The 23,052-nt window shown below is 48.1% G+C and overlaps 1 protein-coding gene across 4 annotated transcripts in view; it reads left to right on the top strand.

Moving 5' to 3' along the window:
* Positions 1–23,052, top strand: part of RIPOR1 (RHO family interacting cell polarization regulator 1) — a 173,994-nt gene that overhangs the window by 147,810 nt on the left and 3,132 nt on the right. For all 4 annotated transcript variants that reach the window (XM_075325961.1, XM_075325960.1, XM_075325963.1 and 1 more), the window contains exons 16-21: positions 3,484–3,619; positions 12,019–12,180; positions 14,584–14,742; positions 16,525–16,721; positions 17,971–18,054; positions 21,461–21,551. In XM_075325961.1, the coding sequence (XP_075182076.1) occupies positions 3,484–3,619; positions 12,019–12,180; positions 14,584–14,742; positions 16,525–16,721; positions 17,971–18,054; positions 21,461–21,551 (829 nt within the window). The remainder of the gene's footprint in view (positions 1–3,483; positions 3,620–12,018; positions 12,181–14,583; positions 14,743–16,524; positions 16,722–17,970; positions 18,055–21,460; positions 21,552–23,052) is intronic.

Here is a 23,052-nt window from a genome sequence, read left to right as displayed (position 1 = left end):
ACCACGGCAAGGTGACCTTTCTTTGATGTGACCTTATTCTAGTGTCATGCTTCTCCTGGTCTAAAAGTCTACTAATATATGGGCAGGTAGGATCTAGCACTAATCAAAACCACCCTGTGGCTAATGGGAGTAGATCACAGTCAGAGTAGGAGGCGGTCTACAGCTCCAATATATTCTGCAAAAAACTGCATTGCTAAATAGAACATAGCAAGTATGAACAGGTGCAAACTGCTATACCAAAATGAAACGCAAACAAAAAATATCAGTATATTCTGACTGTGCTCTCTGCCAATCAGCCCCAGGGTGGTTTTAATTCGTGCCAGATCCTATCTGCCCATTTATTTGTAGTCTTTTAGTCTAGGAGAGGCATGACACTAGGATAAGGTTACATGAAATTAAGGTCACCTTGCCATGGTTGATAGGCACACATGAATTGGCCAGTTTGTGAGCAAAGACTCTTCATTTTTCTAAGTATATTCCATATAGCATTAACGCAGTATAACAATATTTATTCACTTGTATAGCGCTATTAAGTCCGCAGCGCTTTACGTACATCAGCAACACTGTCCCCATTGGGACTCACAATCTAAATTCCCTATCAGAATGTCTTTGGAGTGTGAGAGAAAACCGGAGGAAACCCACACAGGGAGAACATACAAACTCCGTACAGATGTTGTCCTTGGTGCGATTTGAACCCAGCGCTGCAAGGCTGCAGTGTTAACTACTGAGCCACCATACAGTGCTAACCACTGAGCCACCATGCTGCCCTATAAATTTCATATATTCCATGTTTGCTTATATCTTTAGCGCTTACAGAATGCTGCTATATATTTTATATTTTTTTGTTTGTTTCATGTAGTTATAGCAGCTGGCACATGTTTACACTTGCTGGGTTCTGTTTGGAGATGCAGTTTTTTGTTTCTTACCATTTGCCTTTTGTAGCCTCTGTTACTGCTATCTGCAGAACGAGTTAACTGATAATCTATCAGTCAGCCTGCTAATGAAGGTCTGACAGGTAGTTTGTAAGGGTACCTTCACACTTTAGCGATGCAGCAGCGATCCGACCAGCGATCTGACCTGGTCAGGATCGCTGCTGCATCGCTACATGGTCGCTGGTGAGCTGTCAAACAGGCAGATCTCACCAGCGACCAGTGAACAGCCCCCAGCCAGCAGCGACGTGCAAGCGACGCTGCGCTTGCACGGAGCCGCCGTCTGGAAGCTGCGGAGACTGGTAACTAAGGTAAACATCGGGTATGGTTACCCGATGTTTACATTAGTTACCAGTGTGAGCAGGGAGCAGGGAGCCGCGCACACTGAGCGCTGGCTCCTTGCTCTCCTAGCTGCTGTACACATCGGGTTAATTAACCCGATGTGTACAGCAGCTACATGTGCAGAGAGCCGGAGCCGGCAGCACAGGCAGCGTGAGAGCTGCGGAGGCTGGTAACTAAGGTAAATATCGGGTAACCACCTTGGTTACCCGATGTTTATCTTGGATACAGCTTACCTCAGCTGTCAGACGCCGGCTCCTGCTCCCTGCTCGCTTCATTTGTCGCTCTCTTGCTGTCACACACAGCGATCTGTGTGTCACAGCAGGAGAGCGGCTTTGAAGAAAACGAACCAGGGCTGTGTGTAACGAGCAGCGATCTCGCAGCAGGGGCCAGATCGCTGCTCATTGTCACACACAGCGAGATCGCTAATGAGGTCACTGCTGCGTCACAAAAAGCGTGACTCAGCAGCGATCTCGGCAGCGAGCTCGCTGTGTGTGAAGCACCCTTAACTCTTAAAGGGAATCTATCACCAGGTTTTTGCCACCTAATCTGAGAGCAGCATAACGTAGGGGCAGAGATCCTGAACCCAACAATGTGTCACTTACTGAGCTGTTTAGTGTAGTTTTGATAAAATCACTGTTTAATCAGCAGTAGATACAGGACTACTTGGCGTGCTGCAGGTAGTCCAGCATATTCATGAGCTCTGTATAACTGCTATATCTGCAGCAGAGAAAACATTGATTTTTATCAAAATGACAGCAAGCAACTCAGTAAGTGACACATCGCTGGAATCAGGGTCTCTGTCACTAAGATGGGGAGCAAAAACCTGGTGACAGATTCCCTTTAAAGCCTCATTCAGAACTCTGTGCCAGTCTGTCTGAGATGGGCATGACCATGGGTCTCCTGAGAGGGGCGTGACCATCTCGTAGAAAAATATACAGCTGTCACGCTCTAGTCAGGAGACCAGCGGTCAGTCTATGCTCTGACCACCTGGCATGAAGCTCTTAATGAGGCCATGGGGGCTCATTCAGACATCTGTGCACGTTGGTCCAATCTGACTGTACGTAGGTCTCATGACTGGATATTTGAAGCTGCTGAATCGGGAGATCGGCGGTCAGTCCAGGCATTGCAGTCTGAGGCCGTATCAATGTGCACGGATATCTGCATGTGCCCGAGCGTTTATCTTCCTCATCTAATTTAGGACCACAGATCACATCAAAGTCGAATCTGCAGGGAAATGAAGAGTTTGTAAAAGCCAAAAGGTGCAAAATCTTTAGAGGGGTTATCCTCTACTTGGACAACCCTTTGTTTGCACGAGAAAAATGGAAAAAAAAAAGTATACTCCCCTCCGGTGCGGCTGCGGTTCCACCAATGTCTAAAGCCACGTTCCCCGGGTCCACATGAGAGAGTTATGACCCAACCAATCAGCACCAGCTTCCTTCATCCCACCTTTGGACATTTGAGCAGGAAGCCAGCGCTGCGCTCACATCCTGCTCAAATGTCCGAAGGCGGGGAGACAGACGCCGGTGCTGATTGGTCGCAGGGTGTGCGTGTCATGACTGTCCCATGGGCTCTGGGAACGTGACTTTAAACATCACTGGAGCCGCAGTGGATGAATATAGGCTTGTTTATTTTTACGGGCGTGAACAAGGGGATTGAGTAGTGAACGTCCAAGTAGTGGACATCCCCTTTTAATGTAACCTCATTTCAAAAATAACACTGACAGTAAAAAAAAAAACAATCAAGTGAACCTTGTTCATTATACTCAATGGCTCCTTCTGATATCTGGGTTTTTTTGGGGGAATTCAAGTGGAGCAGATAATAAGCAGTGAATGGCCCCTTAGTTTATCTGCACCTCCAGCTGTAGGACACAAAAAACAGAAAAGGGTATCATAGTCTATGGTATTTTGGTGTCAATTAAAATTTCCATCCTCCCGATCGTCCCACAGTTCTGAGATTCTCCATGTGTTGTGCTGCTAAAATGGAAATGTTTGTAAGCGCGAAGAAAAAAAAAATAGTACTCTACAAATAGTCTCTAAATAAATCAAATTATTTGAAAAAATGCAAAAAATATATAAAATTGCCATTGCGCAGTTTGTACAAATGTTGCGTTTTAGGTTTACTCCCTGCAGAGTTTGTGTTATCTTTTTTATTTTTCGCAGAACAGGTAATTTGAGAATAGGTTGCATTAACCTGTCCTTGTCGTTTCCTGCAGCATTTGGGCACATTCGGACCCCTTCGCTGTCGTGAATTATATGCACTTGATAAATTAATGCGGGAAGTCCAAATCTTAGAAATGATCTGTACGTTAACGGAAGAAAAGTCAGGAAAAGCACAATCGGCAGAAGAAGGTAAGCTTTTTTTTTTTTTTCTTCCCCCCCCCCCCCCCGCAGCATTTATCCTTTCTGGAAATGTATGATTTTCTCTATTCAGACATAACATAAAACATGAATTTATATTATCCTCATTTAAAAAAAAAAAAGTAACAAAACACAAAAGAGTAAGCTTGCAACGCTTTCTTGAACAGAGCCCTTATTAAAAAATATATATTTTATATATGCGCGCGCACGCACGCACTCGTAACAAAGCCACTGGTTACTAGTGTGCACCAAACAGGTTTTTTTTCACTCCTGATGAAAAGGTTTCCTTGAAACGTAAAAAGTAGTTATTTCTACTTTTGATATCTTTAATATTTATTCCCGTTAAATATCATTGTAAAAAATACTTATTCTTAATTATAATTATATATATATATATATATATATATATATATATATATATAATTATAAATAATAAATATTTTTTACAATGGAATTGTTAAATATCATTGTAAAAAATATTTTTCTTTTTCGCTCCTAATTGGGAGACCCAGACAGTGGGTGTATAGCTACTGCCTCTGGAGGCCGCACAAAGAACTACACTTAAAAGTGTAAGGCCCCTCCCCTTCTGGCTATACACCCTCCCGTAGGAGTACGGATTCCTCCAGTTTTAGCTTTGTGCGCAAGGAGGTCAGACACGCACGCATAGCTCCATTGTTTTTAGTCAGCAGCAGCTGCTGACTATGTCGGATGGAAGAAAAGAGGGTCTATACAGACTCCCAGCATGCTCCCTTCTCACCCCACTTATGTCGGAGGTGTTTGTAAGGTTGAGGTACCCATTGCGGGTACGGCGGCAGGAGCCCACATGCTGATTCCTTCCCCATCCCTTTTTACAGGGCTCTGGGTGAAGTGGGATTTACCGGTCTCCAGGCACTGAGACCGTGCTCCATCTACAGCCCCTGGAGAAGATGCTGGATGGAGCGGAGTACATCAGGGACATGGCCCTGTTTGGCGCTCACACCGCAGCATGCTGGGTGTTGTAGTGCGCCGGGGGACATCAGCGCTGCGGCGCCTGTGCCATGGCCTCATTCAGCTTAGCTGAAGCAGGCACACTTATGGGAATCGGCCGCGCCGGCCGCTGGGACTGCGGCACGGCTGGCACTTGTAGTGCGCCGGGGACTTCAGCGCGGCCTGCGCTTTTACGGCGGCCGCGCTGATAACTACAGTCCCCGGCTTTTGCGGCCTGCTTCCGTTCGTTCCCGCCCCCAGACCTGCCAGTCAGGAGAGGGGCGGGACGCTGCCCACGTCTAGAACTCGGTCGCGCCGGCCGCTGGAACAGCGGCGCGGCTGGCACTTGTAGTGCGCCGGGGACTTCAGCGCGGCCCGCGCTTTTACGGCGGCCGCGCTGATAACTCGAGTCCCCGGCTTTTGCGGCCTGCTTTCGTTCGTTCCCGCCCCCAGACCTGCCAGTCAGGAGAGGGGCGGGACGCTGGCCAGTGCATCAGCGCTGAGGGCTGGAGTCGTTTTTACATACTCCAGCCCTCACAGTCAGCACAGAGGGGACACTGTTCCCGCACTTTTGTTTGGGAACTCCCACGGACCGCCCCTCTCCACATAAGCCGGCAGCCATTCTTGCTGACACGCTGAGCTGCAGAGGGGAGCCGGGGAGACCCAGACAAGGCATTCTGCAGCCTCTTACCCGCTGTTCAGCGGGCGGTAAGCAGCCCTCAGGGCTCACCCCCTCTTGTGCTCGTAGTATTCTTAGTATTTTGTTGCTACAAATACTTGGTATTACATAGCGCTGGTCGCCCTTTGGCTATAGACTCTCTCACATGCAGAGAGCCAGCAGCATGTCGCCCGTAAAACGCAAGGGTGCCAAGGCACAGACATTATATGCTTCCTGCACCGCATGTGGGACTTTTCTACCGGCAGGCTCCACGGACCCCCATTGTGTGCAGTGCTCGGCCCCTGCGGCGCTTGCACAGTCGGGACCTCTGCTGGACGTGTCCCAGGGTGTACCACCTGTGAATGCTGTCCAGGTGACAGGAACTGAGTTTGCAGCTTTTGCTGACAGAATGTCTCTCACTATGTCACAAATTCTTGACACATTGCGAGCTAGGCCTGTACTTCAGACCACGGACACTGTGCATGTATTGCCCCCTGGTCCCCCTCAGCTCCTAGCTCCGGGACGGGCATCTACACCTCAGGGTGAAGACTCTGACTCGGACGATGGCCCCGGGCAGCCTAAGCGGGCTCGTTATGACGGGCCTTCACATTCATCTCAATGGTCTGGATCCCAGCGGGATGAATCTATGGGTGATGAGGCGGACGTAACTGATCAGGATTCTGATCCTGGGACCGCTCTCAATCTAGATACACCAGATGGTGACGCCATAGTTAATGATCTTATATTTAACATCAATAAGATGTTGAATATTTCCCCACCAGCTCCTCCTGTAGAGGAGTCAGCTTCGCAGCACGAGAGAATCCATTTCAGATACCCTAAGCGTACATTAAGCACTTTTCTGGACCACGCTGACTTCAGAGACGCAATCCAGAAACCCCACGCTTATCCTGAAAGGCGTTTTCCTAAACGACTTAAAGATACACGCTACCCTTTTCCCTCTGAAGTGGTCAAGGGTTGGACCCAGTGTCCAAAAGTGGATCCTCCAATTTCCAGGCTTGCAGCTAGATCCTTGGTTGCTGTTGAAGATGGAGCGGCACTTAAAGATGCCACTGACAGGCAGATGGAGCTCTGGCTGAAATCCATCTATGAAGCGATTGGAGCGTCATTAGCGCCTTCTTTTGCGGCCGTATGGGCACTCCAAGCTATCACGGCCGGGCTTGCGCGAGTCGACTCAGTCACACGTGCATTTGCCCCGCAGGTAGCACCATTGACCTCGCAAATGGCGGCATTCGCGTCGTACGCGATTAATGCTGTTCTGGACGCTACAAGCCGCACGGCAGTGGCGTCAGCCAACTCAGTTGTTTTGCGTAGGGCTCTGTGGTTGAGACATTGGAAAGCAGATTCTCATTCCAAGAAGTGCTTAACCAATTTGCCTTTTTCTCGTGACCGATTGTTTGGAGAGCGTTTGGATGAAATCATCAAACACTCCAAGGGTAAGGACTCTTCCTTACCGCAACACAGACAAAACAAGCCCCAACAGAGGAGGGGTCAGTCTGGTTATCGGTCCTTTCGAGGACAGGGCAGGTCCCAATTCGCCTCGTCAAAAAAGACTCAAAAGGACCAGAGACGTTCAAATTCTTGGAGGTCTCAGTCACGCCCAAAAAGACCAGCCGGAGGAACCGTTGCCAAAACGACGTCCTCCTGACTTGCGGTCTCCGATGCCCACACCCGCGGTCGGTGGGAGGCTGTCCCACTTTGGCGACATTTGGCTAGCAAGCGTCAAGGACCGTTGGGGGAGAGATATTCTATCTCACGGGTACAGGATAGAGTTCAGTTCTCGTCCGCCAACTCGTTTCTTCCGAACTTCTCCACCACCAGACCGAGCCGATGCTCTGTTGCAGGCGGTGGCCGCTCTAAAGGCGGAAGGAGTGGTGACCTCCGTCCCTCTTCAGGAACAGGGTCACGGTTTTTACTCCAATCTGTTTGTGGTCCCAAAAAAGGACGGATCGTATCGTCCCGTCCTGGATCTGAAGTTGCTCAACAGACACGTAAAAGTCAGGAGGTTCCGGATGGAATCCCTACGCTCCGTCATAGCCTCAATGTCTCAGGGAGATTTTCTAGCATCAATAGACATCAAAGATGCGTATCTCCACGTGCCGATTGCACCAGAGCATCAGCGTTTTCTACGTTTCGTCATACACGACGAGCACCTACAGTTCGTAGCGTTACCCTTCGGTCTGGCAACAGCCCCCCGGGTCTTCACCAAAGTCATGGCAGCAGTAGTAGCTGTTCTGCACTCGCAGGGTCACTCGGTCATCCCGTATCTAGACGACCTGCTTATAAAGGCATCCTCTCAAGAAGCATGCCAACACAGTCTGAAGGTGGCGCTAGACACTCTCCAGACTTTCGGGTGGATTATCAACTTTCCAAAGTCTCATCTAACCCCGACCCAATCTCTGACTTATCTTGGCATGGAGTTTCATACTCTATCAGCGATAGTGAGGCTTCCACTGGACAAGCAGTGCTCGCTACGGACTGGAGTGCAATCTCTCCTTCAGAGCCAGTCGCACTCACTGAGGCGCCTCATGCATTTCCTAGGAAAGATGGTAGCAGCAATGGAGGCAGTCCCGTTCGCGCAGTTTCATCTGCGCCCTCTCCAATGGGACATTCTGCGCCAATGGGATGGGAAATCGACGTCCCTCGACAGGACTGTCTCCCTCTCTCAGACTGCCAAGGACTCTCTACGTTGGTGGCTTCTCCCCAACTCATTGTCACAGGGAAAGTCGTTCCTTCCCCCGTCCTGGGCAGTGGTCACGACAGATGCGAGCCTATCAGGGTGGGGAGCGGTGTTTCTCCACCACAGGGCTCAGGGGACGTGGACTCAGGAAGAGTCCACCTTGCAGATCAATGTTCTGGAAATCAGAGCAATCTATCTTGCCCTGCGAGCCTTCCAACAATGGCTGGAAGGCAAGCAGATTCGGATTCAGTCGGACAATTCCACGGCGGTGGCGTACATCAACCACCAAGGGGGAACACGCAGTCGCCAAGCTTTTCAAGAAGTCCAGCGGATTTTGACGTGGGTGGAAAGCAGAGCGTCCACCATATCTGCAGTTCACATCCCAGGCGTGGAAAACTGGGAAGCGGACTTTCTCAGTCGCCAGGGCATGGACGCAGGAGAATGGTCCCTTCACCCGGACGTGTTTCAACAGATCTGTTGCCGCTGGGGGTCGCCGGACGTCGATCTGATGGCGTCACGGCACAACAACAAGGTCCCAGTTTTCATGGCACGGTCTCACGATCACCGAGCGCTGGCGGCAGACGCCTTGGTTCAGGATTGGTCGCAATTCCGACTCCCCTATGTGTTCCCACCTCTAGCATTGTTACCCAGAGTTCTCCGGAAAATCAAGTCCGACTGCCAGCGAGCCATACTCGTCGCTCCAAATTGGCCAAGAAGGTCGTGGTACCCGGATCTGTGGCATCTCACGGTAGGCCAACCGTGGGCACTACCAGACCGTCCAGATCTGCTGTCTCAAGGGCCGTTTTTCCATCTGAATTCTGCGGCCCTGAACCTGACTGTGTGGCCATTGAGTCCTGGATCCTAGCGGCCTCAGGTTTATCTCAGGGAGTTGTTGCCACAATGAGACAGGCTAGAAAACCATCCTCAGCTAAGATCTATCACAGGACGTGGAAGATATTCTTAGCGTGGTGCTTGGCTCAAGGGTTTTCTCCCTGGCCATTTGCATTGCCAATTTTTCTTTCCTTCCTGCAGTCTGGGTTGGAAAAAGGTTTGTCCCTTAGCTCGCTTAAGGGTCAAGTCTCCGCGTTATCCGTATTCTTTCAGAAGCGCTTGGCACAGCTTTCTAAAGTACGCACGTTTCTCCAAGGAGTTTGTCATATCGTTCCTCCTTACAGACGGCCATTGGAACCCTGGGATCTGAACAAGGTTCTCCTTGCTCTTCAAAAGCCGCCTTTCGAGCCCTTGAAAGAGGTTCCCCTTTCTCGGCTTTCACAAAAGGTAGTTTTTCTTGTAGCGGTCACATCTCTTCGAAGAGTGTCCGAGCTGGCGGCGTTATCTTGCAAATCTCCCTTCCTGGTGTTTCACCAAGACAAGGTAGTACTGCGTCCAATTCCAGAGTTTTCTCCCAAGGTGGTTTCTTCCTTTCATCTCAATCAGGATATCACTTTGCCATCTTTGTGTCCGCATCCAGTTCACCAATTTGAAAAGGGTTTACATCTGTTGGACCTGGTGAGAGCACTCAGGATTTACATTTCTCGCACGGCGCCTCTACGCCGTTCGGATGCGCTCTTTGTCCTAGTCGCTGGTCAGCATAAGGGATCGCAAGCTTCCAAATCCACCCTGGCGCGGTGGATCAAGGAACCAATTCTTCACACATACCGTTCTGCTGGGCTTCAGATTCCATCTGGACTGAAGGCCCATTCTACCAGAGCCGTTGGTGCGTCCTGGGCGTTGCGGCATCAGGCTACGGCTCAGCAAGTGTGCCAGGCGGCTACCTGGTCGAGTCTGCACACGTTTACCAAACACTATCAAGTGCATACCTACGCTTCGGCAGACGCCAGCCTAGGTAGACGGGTCCTTCAGGCGGCGGTGGCCCACCTGTAGGAAGAGGCTGTATGACAGCCCGTTCATGTGGTATCTTTTTACCCACCCAGGGACTGCTTTTGGACGTCCCACTGTCTGGGTCTCCCAATTAGGAGCGAAAAAGAAGAAGGGAATTTTGTTTACTTACCGTAAATTCCTTTTCTTCTAGCTCCAATTGGGAGACCCAGCACCCGCCCTATCTGTTTTTAGGGTTTCGTTTTTTCGGGTGCACATGTTGTTCACGTTGTTTCTTAAGTTCTCCGATCTAGTTATCGGATTGAATTTGTTTTTGAAACTGTTATTGGCTTTCCTCCTTCTTGCTTTGGTACTAAAACTGAGGAATCCGTACTCCTACGGGAGGGTGTATAGCCAGAAGGGGAGGGGCCTTACACTTTTAAGTGTAGTTCTTTGTGCGGCCTCCAGAGGCAGTAGCTATACACCCACTGTCTGGGTCTCCCAATTGGAGCTAGAAGAAAAGGAATTTACGGTAAGTAAACAAAATTCCCTTCATTCTTATTTATAATATGTATGTATGTATATATGTGTGTGTATATATATGTATTAATATATATATATATATATATATATGTATGTATGTATGTATGTATGTATGTATGTATGTATGTATGTGTGTGTGTACACTGCAGGGTCCAGGGAAGGTGGGGGCGCTGTGCTGGGGGCAGGTGAACGCTGCGGCGGCAGCGTTTGATCTCCTGCTCCCGCTCATATAATATGCACAGCCGCTGTCCATCTCCGGTGGTGCTGAAATCGCACGCAGTGAGGGGCTGGGGCAGCGGTGCATATTATGAGCCTGCGCCCCCCTGTGATGGCACATGTCTCCCCTGTGTTAGATATGGCCCCCGTGCTGCTGCTCATTCTAAAATAAAAAAGCTTTACTTACCCCCTCCAGTGTTTCTCCCCGTGTCCCTGCTTCCACTGTGATCAGGCACGCAGAGATCTCAGTCTGCTGTGCCGATCACATGACCGCACTGAGAACCAGGAAGTAAGGAAGAGCAGCACGGAGGGATATACCCCCCCCCCCCGTATATTTGGCTTATAAGACGCACCCCCTACTTTCCCCCAAAATTTGGGGGAACAAAAGTGCGTCTTATAAAGCGAAAAATACGGTATTTGTTTCCCCATCTCCTTCCACCATTATGTCTTAATTACTTGTGATAGGGTGAACTCTTTATTGTGCAATATTGACTACTGATATTGTAAAAGCATTGAAACTGGAAAACCTCTTTCCCGGCTACAGCTTGAGAGGTTTTCTGGTTTTGATGCTGTTAAGGATTATTTTTTTTTTTTCTCCTTTTGTCTGATTTTCTTTTTTTTACGTATGCTAATTTTTAATTGATCTACCTATTTTCACCTTTTAGGCTATGGGCACACGCTGCGTTTTTGGCCGCTAAAAACGCACAAAAACTCACCCGCGGCAAAAAACGCATGCGTTTTTACCGCGATTTGGTGCATTTTTGGCTGCGTTTTTGATCTCTGCGTTTTTCCAATGCATTGCATGGGGGGAAAATGTAGAAAAACGCAGGAAAGAATTGACATGTCCATTTTTTTTTTTTATTATATTTTTAAGCTCAAAAACGGAGCTTAAAAAAAAAAAAGTTGTGTGCGGACAGCAAAAATGAAAACTCATAGACTTTGCTGGGGAAGCAAAGTCATGCAGTTTTGAGGCCAAAAACGCCGCGAAAAAACGCACTGTGTGAACTTACCCGTACTCCTTTTTTACAGTCCTGTAAATGCTTTTTATCATCGATTACATCCTTTATGGGTTTAATCACATTGTAGATTGTTTGCCATTACTGGTGGCATATTCAATTGAAACGTTTGCCTATAATGAAAAGAATAAGATATTTTTTGACTACTGTTGTGAATTTTAGGTATAAAAGGCTAATAATCAACTTAGAAGTTTTATCACCCTCTTCTTTTATTTGACATAAAGTCCAAGTCTATTGATCCCACAAAGCTCCCCTTTTCTGCTGGCAGGACCCCCACGATCTTCTCTGACAGCTACAGCCAGGCTCATTGCTTAGTTTCTGACGTCGATTCCATCTTGTGCACTCACTGTCCATACAGAACCGATGTTATAGATTAGTTTTGGGTTGGAATTCTTTGCCTTTTGGTATTTTCCAGTCTTGGCTATCTTGCCAGCGGTTGTCTTCCCAACTTTTTATTCTTTTCTATGTTTTTCAGTTTTGAAATTTTCACCACCAAAAGAAGGGATTGTGGAGTTTTGGAATGACTGTGTGCAGCCGTCGGACGTGTTTGTTTGCTCTGCGGAGACGCTTTTGCAGTCCCTTAGTAGTCGATACGCTGAACAAATCAACCTGCAACAACCAGGACTGTCTGACGCTGGTGAGTACAACATTGTGCCGGACTAAGCACCATGGATTGTTTTGGATCTGCCATTTCTTCCTCCCCTGGTCTTCCTATTGGTCCTCAAACAACAACTGATTATTAATACACCAGGGTTGGAGAACATCAAGTCAAATTTTGCACATTTTATAGATGATCCTAAGGCCAGAAAGCAAAATGTAAATCTCCTATGAGCAGATTTGCACCAAAATTGACTACATTGTCTGCTCAATAAATGTTGTTAGTCACGCCCTTTACTGATACTCTGTGCCCATAGTTAACTTTTTTGGAGCGCATGACTTTTTGGGGGCTTGCATCAAAAATTGGCCTGATTTGGCAGACTGTTATATCCTTTATCAGGCTGCCTGTAGGAGTCGTGACTTTACTGGTGAGTGATGGACATAGTAGATGGCAGCTAATGGGAGTCCACATTGTAACGAGCGCCTTTGCCTCTTTATGCTATGTGCCCACGGGACAATGTACCAGTGGATGTTTCCGCAGGTTTGTCCACAGGTTTACCGCAGCTGCTGCCCGGAATCCGCAGCTATAAAAAAAAATAAATCTTTATTTTTATATAGCGCTAATGTAGCGCCCTGGAAAACTAGGTAGTTGGACACATAGGCCCCCGCATAACACCAGTCCCACAAAGGGTTACACCAGCCGACCTAAAATCCTAGTCACCCCCCTCAGGGAAGGACAGACACACCAGGGGGCGGAACCAGGCGGTTGGAAGACGCCCGCCAAGGAGTCTAGAGAGCCCGGGGCGGGAAAACAGTGGAGTTTGAGTCAGAGTGAAGTGGAGTTTGGAGTGGAAGTTCAAGTTGGAGTCTAAGAGGAGCTCAGGCAGCCAAGGCCTGGAGCTCGAGCTGACAGGTGCCAGGGTCAAAGCCCTGACACCTTGGCTAGGTGGCAGACGGTAGTCGGAGCCCGCAGGAGACTGGAAGACTAAGCCGGGGATCCCAGGTGGACCGGGTAGGAGCCCGCTGGTACAGACACCGGAGAACCGGTCCGGAAACCGTGAGCACAAAGGGGGTACTCAGACCCTGCAGCTAGGACAGGCACCGACGGCCTAGCTAATTAACCGATTGAGGGCAGGATTACAGGTCCTGTCCCAACCTAAGTCCCGAAAAGTAGACAACCACCCACAGTGAGGGATAAGGCCACCGCCAGGGCCCATAGATCCCAAGGGTCAGCGTCAGACGGGCACGGCTCCCAACCAAAGGACCGGGAAGATCCACCAACACAACAAAGTGCAGAGGGAAAAGGTTCCGACTATCACCCAGGTGTAGGATCAGATGCATCAATCAGCGGCAGCCGGCCACCATCCCGTTAGTTTACTACAGGACTTGTGTGCTTTATTTTTATCGTGAGTACAACCCTGGCTTGGCCGGGTGCGCCGGCCCCTGCAACCATCACCCTCGCCACAGAAACACTGGGCCCGGGACATCCACCCCTACCCACGGAGGGGTTAACATCCAGCTGCCAGCCCTACGTTCCTGGGAGACCCGCAGCGGTGGTGCCGCACCTCACCACACACCGTGGGTGGCGTCACAGACAGTTTATTGCAAATCCCCATAAATCTACGTCCCCTCTTTTATTCGGAATGTCCGCGCGACCCCCGGGTCCAGAAGACCCCTTGAGACGTACCGTAGGTCTGGATCCGAGCAGCGCCGGCTGCTGGCACGGGGGTGGCACACTAACCTATTCCGCAGCACTTTACATTAATCAGGAACACTGTCCCCATTGGGGATCACAATCTAAAGTCTCTATCAGTAGGTCTTTGGAGTGTGGGAGGAAACTGGAGAACCGGGAGGAAACCCATGCAAACATGGGGAGAACATACATTGCTGCGGGATTCGAGCATTTTTGTTGCGGTAAACCTGCGGGACAAGTGCAGAAATACCTGTGGAATTCCTCCCCTGCATCTCCATAGTGGAGGAGCGGGAATTCCGCAGATATTTCCCCATGAATAATTGACTGGCAGTTACGTGCGGCTGTAGATGTCCCGCAGCATATTTCGCAGCCGCACATACCGCACCATTGATACAGCACTCCCCAAATCCCATAGGATAACATAGGCAGTGTCTGTAGTTGCTAAAACCTATAGATTTATCTAGAAAATCCAGATAAATCCGCAGGTTTTCTGCGGCAAAATCCATGGGTTCATTGTCCCGTGTGCACCTAGCCTTATTGTAGTGATCATCGGGGGTTTGGATCTTACCAATATAAACCTCCAGTCGTGAATTCATGGGATATATTACAGAAATCACAATGAAGTGACCCCCTTAGGAGATATATTTTTTCTGGATTTTCATGACCCCTTCCCCCTGATGACTCGTTTTAGTAGTATTGAAAAATTCAGTATTTGTATAAGTATTCTCTAAACTCTGTTCTATTTTTCAGTCCTTGTGAAGCTTGTTGAGGACATTTTGGATCAAAAGTTGCCGAGAAGATCCAGGACCACTTACGATGAACAGATGACAATATTTCAGTATTGGAGATACTTTGATTCTTCCACGGCCACTAATTTGGATTCTCTCATTTCTGATTTATCAAAAGAAGGTAAAAATAAAAATTTTATGGCTCAATTTTGTGACATTTTAATTGTATACCATATTGATAAATGTGAGGTCCCAGATCCACAACTGATGGTCATCAGGAATTTGGCTTTCAACCTAAACGTTTCCCCCTCTGCAGCTCGTGGGCTGCATTCTAGGAAGGTTTTTGTACTTTTTGTGCCCCTTTTTAAACCAAAATAAACACTTTATAAACTTGTACCTTTCTGTTTGAAAATCTTGTTAATTTTCCATGGGGGCGGGCCGTGTGGCGTCCGTTGCTGTATCTTACGCCGTCCCCCATGCTCCAAATCATGCCTCATAACGCCGCCCACTGCGCCGAGGTCCCGTGCACGCCGGGACACCTAGTGACGTGGTCGCAGGCACGAGAGTATGGGCGGCGCTGTGAATGCATCGCAAGTGCGCGCCCATACTCTCGTGTGCGCGCTCTCCCCCACTGCCTCCAGCGTTCTGCGCCGGCCCGACGTCACCTCCTTCCCATCGTACCCTGCAGCAGGAAATAGATGGGAGGAGCGGAGCACAGGAGAAGCAGAGGATCTGAGCGACGTACAGAGGGGAGAGCGCGCACACGAGAGTATGGGCGCGCACTTGCGATGCAATCACAGCGCCGCCCATACTCTCGTGCATGCGACCACGTCACTAGGTGTCCCGGCGTGGACGGGACCTCGGCGCAGTGGGCGGCGTTATGAGGCATGATTTGGAGCATGGGGGGCGGCGTAAGCTACAGCAACGGACGCCACACAGCCCGCCCCCATGGAAAATTAACAAGATTTTCAAACAGAAAGGTACAAGTTTATAAAGTGTTTATTTTGGTTTAAAAAGGGGCACAAAAAGTACAAAAACCTTCCTAGAATGCAGCCCAGGAGCTGCAGAGGGGGAAACGTTTAGGTTGAAAGCCAAATTCCTGATGACAGGTTCCCTTTAATAGTGTCAGCAGGTTTTTGCTATGTAATCCGAGAGCAGCATAATCTAGGGAAAGAGACCCTCATTCCAGACACTTGCTGCAGATCTAGCAAATCTCTGTATAACCCCGCCCACATTACTGACTGGCAGCTGTGTCCCCTGTGCATAGGCAGAATGTTGCTAGTCAGTGGTATAGAACTGGGATATGAAAAAGTCATGATTATGGCGGTCTACATAGCAGGAACTCGTCACTGATAGAACCAAGAGATAAAACTACAGCAAGAAGCCCATTAAGTGACCCAGTCCTTCATGAAATTGGGGTCCCGGCCATTACTTTATGCTGCTCTCAGGAGGGGCAGCAAAAACCTGGTGACAGATTATTTTTAAACGTGTCATAGACTTAAGATAGCTGTCAAATATCTCAGCAGGTAGGCTTCATAATGCCTCAAAAAACCACACGCAAGATAGGTTTTTTTTTTTGGACTAAAAAAAGTAGGAGACTGTGCAACTTATTGTCCCTTTAGTCAGATTTGTCAGCAACACCTGGAGTACACTATTAATTTCGTCTTGAAATCTGCATAGATATAGACCGTCCATTATGATTGATTATGTCCAATCTCCAAGGCCTCTATTTTTCAGCAAACTGACGATGCTGCTTCACTTGAATGAGTTGAGCTGCAGTCTGGAAGGGGCCGAGGTGCTCGGCTTTCTGCTTTATCCTCTTTATTCTGCTGCTCAGTAATGGTTTGCATGAGAATTTATTTTCTGGGAAGACCTCCATAATTCACTTTTAATGCTTTAGATAGAGAATATCTATGGGGTAATTTAAAGCTTTCATTATGACCATCTTTTTATTACTTTTTAGTATTATTTGTGCAAAAGTTGAATTCGGACGATCAGAATGTTGTTCTGAAAGCCTTGAAGAAAGTATCCGAGTGCAGCATACAGAAGGAAGGATTCAAGACGCTGAGCCTTTTACTTACTAATGGAAACAGCAGAGTCATTGCAGCGACGTCTTCATTACTTAGAAGCTTCTGTGAACAACAACCTTTTAAAGAAAGGGTAAGAACAAGTAATTTTATTATATGCACTTGTTAATGGCTCTGAAGCTGTGAGGTCCCAATTAATGAAAGAATTGCGTGAAGGACATATGTCAGCAGGTTTTTGCTATGTAATCTGATAGCAACATGATGTAGAGACAGAATCTCTGATTCCAGAAATGTATCACTTAGTTTACTGTATGCAGCAGTTGTGATAACAATCCCTGTTTTCACTGCTGCAGAGCTCATAATGCTGAGCCCTATATAACCCCGTCCACACCACTGATTGGCCGCTTTGTGTACATTGTTTCACTGCAGCGATCTGTCAATATACAAAGAATTGATCTTGCACAACCAGGGTTTACCTTTCATAGTTGGGTGGCCAGAGAAAAGCTGCTCCAGATCTAAAAATCAAACCAGCTCAGAGGGGCACACTTCAAAAGAGGCAGATATCCATCAAGTAATCCCCATAGAAGAAACTCCAAGGTTCATAAAAGGATTTATTGGTACAAAAAAAGTGCATAAAAAAGGTGGTGGCAGAGCTGGGTGCAAGCTCCCCCAGGACTACGGCTGTTTCGCGCTAACTATGCACTTCTACGGGTCCATCATTGACAGAAAGCTGCTACTTACTGCATGAAACAGGGTTGGACCAGGAGGCACGAGACACTTAGTCCTGTAGTGATAATCTCTTATTGATATTCCATTGAAACAGCAAAATACAGACTAATGATACATTGCTGGAATCAGGGTCTCATCCCCTACATCATGCTGTTCTCAGATTTATATAGCAAGAACTTGCTGACAGATTCCCTTTAAATATCAACAATATTACTGGAATAGCCCTTTTATACCCATGGGTAGAATATATATTTTAATGTGTTAGCTACAAGTCTAACAATTAGATCTCCTGCTATAGTATGACAAAGTTAAAGTTTTGCTAGGAATTCTTGTTTCTAGAGCAAAAATGGTACCACCCTTAAAAAAACAGATTTGACAAGTCAATACCGAACTGGTCCGAATGTGTCAAAGGCAGAATAAACAATAATAATTTTAATGACTGATGTTTGACATCTTCTCATCCGGTGCAGACCTCCATTTAGCCTTTTTTGTGATTTTCGCTCCTTTCTTTTGCTGTACATCTTCATACATACACCACAATCTCCTCATCCTATTTAACCCCGTTTTTGCCTTTAAATAGTGGTAACCTGCTGCCAGTATTGCTGTTAACCCTCATATAGATGGGTCGTGTTCTGAATATCTGTGTCTTGCAGGCTCTGGTGTCTTACTTGGAGCAGTTGGAAGATGAAGACGTGCCTGTGCGTGTGGCAGGTTGTGCTGCACTGGGATGTTTAAAGGTGAGCGGTAGAAACGTGTAGTAAATCTCTCCGTTATCTTCCATACCTGTCCGCTTCTTAGGCTAGGGCCACACTAGCGTATGGCATCCGATGCGAGATGTCAATGACCCTCGGCTCCTGCTCTGCTGCAAACGTGAGCCGAGTGTCATGCAACTGTGATCTGATTTTGCACTCCGGAGGAGAGGGAGGGATTAATCTCTCAATCTCCTCCATCAGCTGATGCGTATATTGCACTGCACTCTGATGTCATCTGAGTGCAGTCTGATGTTTCACTCACACCCATAGACTTGTATGGGTGCGACTGAATACGGCTCTCGCATACACCCGCAGCTTTCTCTGTGTGATTCCGCCTGAGGAAATAAAAAAATTGCAGATGGGAACTGCCTGATAGAGTAACATTGGTCCGAGTGGAATTAAAATTTTTTTTTTATCACATTCCACTTGTCCGATTTTGCTTGCCGTGTGTCGTAGTTTTTAAAGGGAACCTGTCAGCAGAAATTTTGCCCAAAACCTAAAAGATTCCCCCTCTGCAGCTCCTGGGCTGCATTCTAGGAAGGTCCCTGTTATTATTGTGCCCCATGTGAGACCAAAATAAAGCCTTTATAAAGTGGTACCTTTTTGTATGCAGCTTCTGTAAATGGGACACGGGGGCGGGCTTTCTGCCGTCCGTTATTCTGCCTCCTGGTCCTGTATGCCGCCCCCATCGCTCCTTTCCATAGCTGATGCACCGCCCACTGCTCCAGCCATCCACGCGCATGCCCAGTGCCAGTCTCACGGGACTGAGCAGTGTGACCGCTGGTGACGTGTGCGCAGACAAGTGATTATGGGCGGGACTGTGACTGTTATCAGCAAGTACCCGCCCATAATCTCGTGAGCGCGCAAACCTCTCCAGCGGTCACACTGAGCTCAGTGTAGATGCTAGACTGTATGGGCTGCTTCCAGGGATGACGTCCCTTTGTCACGTGATAGTATTTTGCACACGCCCCTATCACGTGACAAAGGGACGTCATCCCTGGAAGCAGCCCATACAGTCTAGCATCTACACTGAGCTCAGTGTGACCGCTGGAGAGGTTTGCGCGCTCACGAGATTATGGGCGGGTACTTGCTGATAACAGTCACAGTCCCGCCCATAATCACTTGCCTGCGCACACGTCACCAGCGGTCACACTGCTCAGTCCCGTGAGACTGGCACTGGGCATGCGCGTGGACGGCTGGAGCAGTGGGCGGTGCATCAGCTATGGAAAGGAGCGATGGGGGGCGGCATACAGGACCAGGAGGCAGAATAACGGCCATCAGGCAGCCCGCCCCCGTGTCCCATTTACAGAAGCTGCATACAAAAAGGTACCACTTTATAAAGGCTTTATTTTGGTCTCACATGGGGCACAATAATAACAGGGACCTTCCTAGAATGCAGCCCAGGAACTGCAGAGGGGGAATCTTTTAGGTTTTGGGCGAAATTTCTGCTGACAGGTTCCCTTTAATCTTCAACTAGGCTGTGGAGATAATTTAGTGTAATTACTGATATAAAACAAAGCAGGGCTGCTCACCTAGTATGGCTGTGTGAGACCTAACACAAGGTGGCAAAATAAAGGTATTCCAGCTGCTGCGATTCCACGGGTTTGAAGAAACAAAGTCCAGCTCACTAATAATCCTGGAGCACGGATAGTCACTGCCAAGACACCCGAAACTGAAAGCCACGGACATAAAAATCATTTTAGGCTATGTTCACACAGGGATTTTTTGGTAATTTTTGCTGCGTTTTTTAGCTGCAGATTTGCCATGGTTTTATGTAAATCCATGCTAATAAAAAGCTGCTTTTTACAGTCGCACCAAAGTCTTAGATTTCTGAAATCTCATGCACACAAACACATCAGGTTTTTTTCCTGACTGTTTTCGGCAAACATCTGCGTTTTTGGTCAGGTTTTTAAAGAATGAGCATGTCAGTTCTTTGCTGCAGATTTGCTGCGTTTTTTCATTGTACAACCCATTTTGTAGAAAAAAAGCAGCAAATCTGGAGCAAAAACGCCGCTAAAAAAAACCACATGAAAAACGCACCAAAAACGCAGATGACTCAAAGAAGATTTCCTGCCCCAAAATCAGGTTTTGGTCAGGAAAAAAACTTGCCAAAAAAAAGTCCTGTGTGGCCATAGCCTTATTGGTACAGGTTAAAATTCCCAATAACATCCTTATCAGTGTAGATAGAGTGAAAGAGATTAAAAAATTGAAAGCACCATTATCAAACATTAAACAAGAAATACATTTAACATAAAGACCCAATTTAAACAATAGGTCATTTCCTGATCGCACATTCCCTTTAAGGCTGCTTTCACACATCCGGTTTGTGCTGAGCGGCACAATCCAGCTCAAAAACCTATGCAACGGATGCGGCGAAAAAAACGGATCCGTTGCATAAGTTTTTCCCATGCGGCCCGTCCGGTTTTTGACGGATGCGGCTTGATACTGAGCATGTGCAGTACAAAAAATGCATCCGGCGGCCGCATGCTGTTTTTGCCACAGGACGCCGCATCCGGCGTCCATAGGCTTGCATTGTGAATTGCGCCTGATTCGGCTTTTTTCGCCGCACGAAAAAACGTGCTAGGCAACGTTCCATCCGGCCGCCTCATGGACTAAATATGCCGCATCCGGCAAAAAACGGACGCAACGCAAGGCATGTGGCACAATACGGCGCTAATGCAAGTCTATGCGGGAAAAACGCAACTGGCGGCAAAAAAAAAACCAGTTGCGTTTTTTCTGCAGAGCGCCGTATTGTGCCGCACGGCAAAAACCGGATGTGTGAAAGCAGCCTAAGAAGAAAGCGCTCTGTAATCTGAGAATATCTGCCGTCCCACATGGCTGATCTCCTTTCCAAAGTCGTGTCCTGAAGGACTGGAGAAAAAGTGCTTTGGGTGTAATGGACTATACATCTGAAGCTTTGCACATACTATTTTTAGTTATGTATGATGATGTGTTATCTTGAAGCACCACTCCAGTGTTTTCTTTTTATTGCACCACTGGAGTGGTGCGTTAAATCTAATACCCCTGCCCGATACTCACTTTACGACGGCTTCATCTTCGATCACTGCCACTACGGTCGGTCTCTGCAATTTGTGACCTGCTGGCAGCTCCAGTGCTTCATAGAGGTCACATCTCAATACAAGTCTATGAGAGCCTTGTTCTGGCACTTATAGAGTTGCATTGAGCTCTTGTGACGAACGTTCTGACTTCCGGCTAGTCAGACATTACAGGCACAAGATAGCACTGCGAGATCGGAGTGGCATCAGTAAAAGGTGAAGCGCCACTCCAGCACTAAACACCACCCCAAAAAAAAATCGCTTGAGTGGCGCCTTAAAGAGCATCAGGTTTGCACAAAATTTAATTATACGTATTTTCTTCTGTACGTCGACAGGCCAAAGAAAGCATAGAGCAACTTGTATACCTGTGCCAAACCGACAAAGAGGAGGTGAAGGAGGCCGCCAAACACAGTCTGGTGCTTTTTGGTAAGTGAAGTCATTGACTTGTTTTACTGTTCAGCTTTCTCAATTTCCTAGTTTATAAAGGGAAAGGTTACAGAATGGTGGATTATTTGTGGGGAGGTGCAGCTCTTGTGCTGAGGGGTCCTTTTGAGATAAAGTGGGTCACTATCCCGCCACCATGTCTGCATTTCTACCTTTTCCTACATTCTAAGAATTCCATTTTTGTGGCTCAGCAATTGGTGATAAACTATGAAACAATTTTAAACCTAATAGATCTTGCCAAATGTTTTTTAGCCACTTCTCCATCCATAAAGGCCCCATTACACGTAGCGAGATCGCTGAAACGTCACAGGTTTTGTGACACAACAGTGACCTCGCTAGCAATCTCGCTACATGTGACACACAGCCGCGACCACCCACCCCCCCGCTGCGATATCGCCGATTGTACCTGAACGTCCTGGTTCATTTTTTGATCGTTGGTGTCCGGCTGGGCAGCATGAATCGCTGTGTTTGACGCCATAACGATGAGCGACCTCGTTGGCAACGCAGGCGTGCTTTTGCTTTGTCTTTTCAACGTCCCCTCCGCTCCGATTGGAGGTCACAACTGCGTTATGATTGGGCGACCTTGCCATAAAGGAGGTATATTACGATCCACGGACATGCACGCACTCAGGAATGAAGGAAGGAAGGGCTACAGCGTTGTCTTCTAATGGCAAGGTCGCCCAATCCGAGCATGACAATGCAGCAGTAGTGGCCACCAATCGGAGCAGAGGGGCGTGGAAAAGGCAACGCAAAGGCACGCCCGGGTGGAAAGACTACGCCTCCATCGAGGTCTGAGTCGTTAGAATAGCTGCTGTGTGACAGGGTCCCAACGACCGCCGAGGTCATTATACGGATCGCCGTATCGTTGCTGCGTCGTTAATTAGATCTGCCTTTTTGCCAGCTCACTAGTGACCATGTAGCGACGTACCAGCGATCCTGACCAGGTTGTATCGTTGTCGGGAGTGCTGAAACATCGCTACGTGTAACGGGACCCTTAAAGGGGCTTTACACGCAGCGATGTCACTAGCGTTCGCACCCGCTCCTGTCGTTTGTGCATCACGGGCAAATCGCTGCCCGTGGCGGACAAAATTGCTAGTTCCCGTCACACATACTTGCCTTCCTAACGACGTCGCTGTGGCCGGCGAACAGCCTCTTTTCTAAGGGGGCGGTTCGTGCTGCGTCACAGCGACGTCACACGGCCGGCGGCCAATAGAAGCGGAGGGGCGGAGAGCAGCCGCGTGAAAGTCACGCACACCTCGTTGCCTGAGGACGCAGGAACGCTGTTGTTCCCGGGGTGTCACACGTAGCGATGTGTGCTGCCTCAGGAACGACAAACAACCTGCGTCCAAAATCAGCAATGATATTTGGGAAATGGACGACGTGTCAATCAACGATTTGAGTATTTTGCATCGTTAGCGGTTGCTCATATGTGTCACACGCCACGAGGTCGCTAACGAGGCCGGATGTGCGTCATGAATTACAT

This window comes from Anomaloglossus baeobatrachus, chromosome 10 (genome assembly GCF_048569485.1).
Source record: "Anomaloglossus baeobatrachus isolate aAnoBae1 chromosome 10, aAnoBae1.hap1, whole genome shotgun sequence".
Classification (NCBI taxonomy): domain Eukaryota; kingdom Metazoa; phylum Chordata; class Amphibia; order Anura; family Aromobatidae; genus Anomaloglossus; species Anomaloglossus baeobatrachus.
This window is presented reverse-complemented; position numbering and strand designations above follow the sequence as displayed.